Source organism: Lupinus angustifolius, unplaced genomic scaffold (genome assembly GCF_001865875.1).
Source record: "Lupinus angustifolius cultivar Tanjil unplaced genomic scaffold, LupAngTanjil_v1.0 Scaffold_436, whole genome shotgun sequence".
In the NCBI taxonomy this organism is placed as follows: Eukaryota; Viridiplantae; Streptophyta; class Magnoliopsida; order Fabales; family Fabaceae; genus Lupinus; species Lupinus angustifolius.
The window spans coordinates 85,858-93,508 of NW_017727837.1; the positions used below are offsets into that span (position 1 = coordinate 85,858).

At 31.3% G+C, this 7,651-nt stretch overlaps 1 protein-coding gene across 2 annotated transcripts; it reads right to left on the reverse strand.

Annotated features, from left to right (window-relative positions):
* Positions 1–1,399: 1,399 nt before the first annotated feature.
* On the reverse strand, positions 1,400–7,012 carry LOC109341339 (NAC domain-containing protein 45-like). 2 transcript variants are annotated; one of them, XM_019579242.1, is made up of 6 exons: positions 6,575–7,012; positions 5,241–5,518; positions 3,875–4,216; positions 2,884–3,342; positions 2,257–2,338; positions 1,400–2,150 (listed from the first exon to the last, which is right to left on the reverse strand). In XM_019579242.1, exons 1-6 carry the CDS (start codon positions 6,729–6,731, stop codon positions 1,552–1,554), a joined length of 1,917 nt encoding a protein of 638 aa, XP_019434787.1. In that variant the 5' UTR covers positions 6,732–7,012; the 3' UTR covers positions 1,400–1,551. The 2 variants fall into 2 exon arrangements, with proteins under 2 accessions (XP_019434787.1, XP_019434786.1); XM_019579241.1 differs by having other exon boundaries at positions 1,400–2,153.
* Positions 7,013–7,651: the final 639 nt, after the last annotated feature.

A 7,651-nucleotide genomic window follows, 5' to 3' on the forward strand; every position in this document is an offset into this window, starting at 1 on the left:
CCTAACTGACTAGAGATCCCAAGAAATATGTTCAATTGGTAATAATAAATCGTGAAGTGATATGATAATGAATAGCTATAAAATTATGAGAAACATGATTCCTGCAGCATATGTAAGGATGAGTTAAACTCTTAATGAGATATATACTCTAATTGAAGTGGAATACCTAGGCTACAAGAGTACTCTTGATAGACTCACCTATATAAATGTGGAAGTGAGGGCCGCTTCCTATGAAATTTTGGGGCCGCTTCCTAATTATTGGAGAGTGTAATTATGGGATATAAGGCCATAACAACCACAAGAATTATAGATGATATGAAGGCCATCATATTCCACTTTATGCCAATTCCCTTGGACACAAAACTTACCAACCACAGGCTGACAGAGATCAATTTCTACCCAGATTCTAGCAAACTGACCTCTTGCAAATCTCAAAGTATTGATATCACTTTTAAATGGACGACCAATAGCTGAAGCAATTGGAATAAGGAAAATCTTATCATAGAATAGCATATTCAATCTAGTTAGGCGAATCCATACCAAGGTTTTTGAGATAGTGGTTGTTGCGGAGTCAAAATCCGATGACCAAGTCGTGATTGCTACATAGTGGTCGAAGATCATCTATGGTCCTCCATGTAAGACTTTCTCCCTATTTAGAGCATGATCAAATTTGACCATGAAAAAGCCATTTTCAATATCCATCATGTCAAAGTCTCCTGAAAGCCTCTATGTAGACTTCAAACTTTCGCGCATAGTCTTGAATCCCAATCTTTTGCCAATCAAGTTAACAATCAAAGCATCCCGCCATTACTTACTATACTCATTGATAATGCTATATGTAAATGTTATTGAAGGTAGAACCCCTAATCAGTTCTGCATGTGCCAGATCCTCCACCAAGAAAATCAGAGCGAGTTGCTTATCAATTATCATTTTGTCCCTGAAGAACATCTTAGGAACATCAAAGGACAGGGGCTCGCCATTATCGGGTGGTTTGTCAAGTGGCCTTGTCTTCTCATTGCTTGCTTGAGCTAGGAACACAAAGTTATCATGCATAACAACATCCATGTAGAGACAATTGATACAACGTTATTCCGCCACTGGCTATGCAACACCTTTCATTGAAAAAATCTTATGTAAATAATATGTTATCCAAATCCTATATTTTAAAATTTGAAAATTATGAAAGGCAATATCACCCATTCATTCAACATTTTATAAATAATTAACCAAGATTGTAAGATGAATATTTAACCAACCTTTTATAAATATTTAACCAATATTATAAGATAAATAATTAACCAACCTTTTATAAATAAGTAACGAATATCACCGATTAATTTAACCTTGCATAATCTTTTTGAATTAAAATAAAATTAGATGAATATTCTATTTATAAGATCAGTGAATACAATTATTTCATAATCAAATAATATATATGACCAAATAAAATACAAGTGTTTGGGTCCTCGTAATTCGGAGAAGCCCAATTTGAGAAATTGCTCCTTATAAAGTAATATTCCTAAGTTAGAAAAAAAAATTAAATTAGAAGGTCAATGATTAACTATAATGTGGTTCACCCACATGGTACATAGAGCAAAAGATATAGTGAGGAAAATGCCTATCTTTTTCAAGAACACACTAAACCCTTTCCCACTTTTGATGCCAACAGACCAAATATTTTCTTGCTCATTCCATTTAATTTCCTCAGCTGGTTTTGTAACATCTTTGTGGTCTAGTTTCCAATGTTCCACTTGCTCCTTCAAATAAACACAATGCATCATCAAAAGTGCAAAGATTAATACAATGGTATTTGCCATTGCCTTGAATTTCCTATAGAAAACCCATTTGTTCTTCAATGTCATCTTTGTCTCAGCAATCTCTATAGAATGATTATTTGCCATGACATGATTGAGTTGAACTTTGACAGTTTGTGAAGGAACTATTTGATGAAAGAATGTTTCAGCCACTGGACCACTTGAAACAAACATTTTGGTTTCTTCAAGAACTTCAAAGCCTGTGGAATTTGAATAATCAATGTTACTGTCATCCATGAAATTCTCATTAGGGTCATTATCATTGATGAACCCCAATGAGAAATCATTGATATCACTGTCATTGAGTTCTTTGATGCAATTGCCTTGCTCAGATTCTGCTGAATATAAAATATATGGTTAATATTATTCATGACAATGGGATATTACATGACCAAGGTAATGACAAAAATCAATCATATGTATAAAAAAATTATTTAATACCTTGGAGATCACTCTCTTCCCTGTTTATTTGGATGGTTGAAATATGCTGAATTGGAACAACCTTTTGCTCTTCCATAAAGTTCTGTCCAATTATGCAAATAATTAATCATGAAACCTTCAGCTTTTATTCACTAGAGACTATCATTAGGGTTTTAGGATACCAACAATAGTGTACTAGCGTAGGAAGTATTGTTAACCTATCTAATATGTAATAATAAAGTAATAATTTAGACAAAAAATATTATTGTTATTTCAATGAAATCATTATATATATATTATCCTCATGACTATCATTGAGTTGCACAAATAATCTTAATGCAATTTGACAGACATAAATTTTAGAGTTTAATGTAAATATAAAGACTAATATATAGTCAGTATATTATCTACCACTTATTTATATTATTTTTTATGAATAGTCAATAATAATTAAAAATCGATGAATAATAGACTGAAAATGTATAAAACTTTTATACGGTAAATGTACACATTTTTCTCTACACTTAATTGAAAAGTATGTTTGGGACTTTATTATATAAAGAAAATAATGGATTATTGAGATTGGAATGAGTAAATACTAGTATAAAGGACACTTTAAAAATAAATATTAGCATTATTACACCATACCTTTTGTAAATTATTGCTTGACATTCCAACCCATCTTAAATTCTCTACCATCCTCTCTGACTTGAATTCTTCATCAAAATCTCCATTCTCTACTGGTCTTGTGTTTTGATCTTCCCATGTTTGGTCAGCATATCTCAAGTAGTTCATATCATTTGTGTGATTATCGTTAACCATAAAAGTAAAGTCATCACTTTGATCATGTGGTGCATAATAATTTTCATTGTCACTCATCAATGCCTGTGAATTATTGGTGGATTGATTAACCAATTCTTGGGCTTGAGCAACTGAGAGAATTTCTTGCAAGATATCTATTTCATTTCTATTAGTATTTCCACACATTGAACCTGATGCTTGTGTCATCTTCAGCTCAGAAATGCCAACTTGAGGGAAATCCTCCACTTCCAATGGAGGCATGGAAAACCTATGCTGCATCCTTGCACACTCTAGTGCTATGTTCACCTACAAAATAAAGGATGTGCATGAAGGACAAGACCATTTAAAAGGAAAATAGTATAATAAGTAATTTAATAATAGGGAAATACATCCACCTTTCTTAAAATTTGACTTATTTATACTTGACCCAAATCTAAATTTTGTAATTACACTTAGCATCCTTGTATTATTGGAGGTGAGTGTAATTATAACTTATTCTCAATGAAGATGAGTATTATTTAAAATAAAGTGGATATCAAGTATAATAAAATGAAATAGAAAGTTAATAAAAGCATTAAGTACATTAATTAAGAAGAAAAAAAATTACATTGGAAAATGATTTGTTTAATACATGAAAAGGTCTTGAACTAAATTTTTAAATGCTAAATTACTCATTTTATATTCCTTAAATACTACTCTTTAAAACATTCCTTAACACACTCCTTTAATCAAACCTTAAAACAATTGAATGTATAATATCCCCTAATTATAAAATTTGTGAATTCAATGTATGTGAGTAAAAACACTTAGGTATGTACCAAAAAAAACTTAGAGGTACCTTTGATGGAGGGTAAGGTAAGGCTCCATAATTAGGAAATGAAGATGTTGGAACATTGAGTAATGGATTTTCTGACAAGAATGGTGACCATTTCCCATTATCCCTTGTACCACCATTGATATTTAATGAAGTCCCACCCATGTTTTGGGTTGAGCATGTATCCCATGGTATCATATAATTTGAGCTTTCCAAAACTTCTCTTTCTTGAGAGTATAGTTTGGTGCTTGATGATTGATCACTTGTTAGGTGATTTGCATGGCTTGTGACATTAACATATTGCTCTCCAACTTTTGGGGTAATCACTAGACTCTTCTTGAATATACGGCAAAGAGCATATGCATCCTGAAATTATATGTTTTAGATTAAATAAAACCAAAGAGTAAAGTTTAGAATTAAAAATGAAAATATTTTTTTATATATGACAGAATATCTACTGGGCCATAGAGATTATGCATCTATTTCGTATATTTCATAAATTCGGAAATTCTTTTGGTCCCCTTAATAAATAGTAACTTACATTTAGTGCAACTTCTCACTTTAAGGAAAATAGTTGATTATGCTGTATAAATAAACAAGTAGTTATTTCTTTCGGTATTTTATAGAAATCTTTTGAGGTTCTAGTGTACATTTTTCATAGGAACATTTTCAAAATTTTATGTACATTAATTGACTTTTACTAAAATGCTTTAACATTAATTAATAGAAAACAGAAAATGAATTAATATTATTAATGAATGTCAATTTTAAAAAACTTATGTCTAACTACATGTAATTTAATAATATAAAAATATTAATAATCTTTTTTAATTTACATGAAAGTATCCGAAATCAACATATCAAAAGCATGCGAGGAGCTAGTATGGTGAGAAAAAAATCGCCAACACTAATATATATTAAACTGCATATCAAATTAACAAATTTTATTGCTGAACCAAAAATGGATGTGTGCTTTTTTTTCCCCACCAACTGTATAAAACGAATTAAACTGAGATCGTTTTAGTTAAAAGTATTAAAAATAAACTAACTGTATATCAAATTAACAAATTTTATTGTTGAACCAAAAATGGATTTGTGCTTTTTTTTTTCCACCAAATATTTTGGCCAATTAAATAAGATTAATTTCTTTAAAAACAAGATCACTAAAATGAATATTTCCCTTCCCAAACAAATCAATGATCCAATTGGGATTGAACTGAAAACATCTATAACAAAAAAATTATTGGACCAAAAGCTTAGCTGCTTCTCCTTTAATCAGCAAACCAGCAATCGTATATTGATCAAGTTTTTAAATCACTGGTTTTAATAAAAAAGTAAAATAAAGATAGAAAGATAAAAGACTAAAAGAGAGAGGAGAATGGATACAAACCTGCAAGCCATTTGCAATTTCACATTCCCTCTCATCAAGACGATACTCATGCATAACCCAACCAGTGCGAGACCCATGTGGTGCCCTGCCTCTATAGTAAACTAGGGTTTTCTTCATTCCCACTGCACGAGTTTGCGAGTTCACCTTTCGATCTTTCCCTGTTGCTTTCCAATATCCAGCTTTTGTTGCACGGTTTGTTCTTGATCCATTTGGGTACTTTCTATCACGAGGGCTGAAGAAATACCATTCCAAATCTTTTCCTGGTAATAATGACTTCCCTATAGTATGGGTTCAAACTTCAGTTAGCATATAGCTTCATCAAATAATAGCAATATTTTGATAAACACTTCTAGTAATTCAATTAAATATATATGCTACAAAATGCGACCAACAATAATTGTTTTTTTAAATTAGAGAATGTTTACCATAATTGTTGGTTTTCATCGTATATATTACATATTTTAGCTAAGAAATTTAACATTTTTATACTTGTTAAATGATAAAGCAGGTGAAATAATAAACCCCGGAGTATATATTGCATGAGAGTCATGTATATATCTCGTAGGTAGCTAAAGAATGTAACCCTTTTTCTTTGTTGACTGTTTTTGACTTGGGAATCACATTAGCTACTCATTACTATGTCTCGACGTTCACAATAAGAGGGAACCCTAAAGTTGAAGGATCATCCTCTATAGCTACAAGGTTTAAGCAAATACCTTCTGAAAGCGGAAAGATTAACCTAATAACATGGAATATTTTAAGTGCATGAAAGCATAAATTAAAATATATGCTTGACCAATAAAGCACTTATACGTATGTGTTTCATATGATGATTGAATAAAGATCAGAAGCAAATCATCTCAAAAGAAGTGTAAGTCCACTTTTTTTAACACCAGTTTTTTTGGGTTCTTTTAAGAGTGTTATCATGATACTAACAAATTATGATTTGCCAATGAAAAGAAGATGAGATAACCCTTTTCGGTGTTTTAAACAGAGGCCTCTTCACGTCTTGTGAAAGTGTCATGGACTTTCCATGCACTAGAGATATTAAAAATTAATTATTAGTTATATGATCAATTAAACACATCAAGATCTAATAATTCATATTAATTATTCTTATTTTTCATAAGAATACACTGTTCTCACATGAATCATTTTATATATATACATATAGTACATAAAACTATCATATTTGACCCAAACAAGACTATTTCTATTATATAAGCATATAGCTTTGTAATGAACACCTTTACCCCTTGAACTCATCTTTAATGAAGTTTTGATTATAAAAAAATTGTTTCCGATAGTCCGAACAAAACAACTAATAAAATTACCTGGCAAGTCCCATGGTTCACACTTGTAGAGATCAACTTCAGGAATGACCTCCAAGTCAATCTTGCGGCCATTGATCTTTCTTTTAAGGTAATAAGCAACCAGTTCTTCGTCCGTGGGGTGGAACCTAAAACCAGGAGGCAATGAAACAGGCGTCATTTGTATGAGTATATTTGAATCTAACTATGAACCTCCTGAGTTGAACAAATTGATAACTATAGCTGTCTGGTTACCCTAAAATACTAGGGCAAAATGCCTTAAAAAATGATATATAGTTAAAAGAGACCGTAATTAGGGAGGAAGACCCAAAGGTAGAGACAAGAAGAAGAGAGAGAATGTTGAGATTGCAAAGAGGATGTAGAAGAGGATGGAATGTTGGAGTTGCTTGGGGTTTTGATAAAGAGTACAAAAAGAGAACAAGAGAGAGAAAATTGGACAAACAAAAAGTAAAATAGGGTAATGTGCCACCCTCTTTCTTTTATGTACTTTTCATTTGTTTTTTTGATCAAATGGGATGATTCCTGTTATCTTTGGCTTCAAGTTAATTTGAATAAACGATTGTTACTAATTAATCATTAGTTTAATATTAATTAGTACTCTTCTCTTCTCAGATGATTCTATGCTTCTTGATTGTTCTTTCTAAGATTCTGCATGGTTTTCTCTCCTACTAGAAAGAAATGAATGATGAATGGGAATGCATATTTTCCAAACCTTATCTTTGGAAGAAGAATCTACAATAACGTGAGGAAACTGTAGCAAATGAACTTTGGCGGTTGTTCCTAACTGAACTAACGACCCTTTCACACTTCTTTTTGTTGTCTTTTTTTCTTAACTCACAATTTATTATGATCAAAGAATGATTGTATATATTTGAACACAAAAACATGTTAAATGTTGTTATCTGTTACACGCGTTTAAGTCATAGAGTGTATAATGAGGGTGTATTTGTATTTATTTGGTAAATTCAATGATGAACAACAACTTCTATTAATATGCGCAGAAACAACAAATATGTTATTATTTGTAGCTTATTTTGTATTTAAGGGTTTATTTGGGAGTTAAAATTTGGAGGGAAAGAA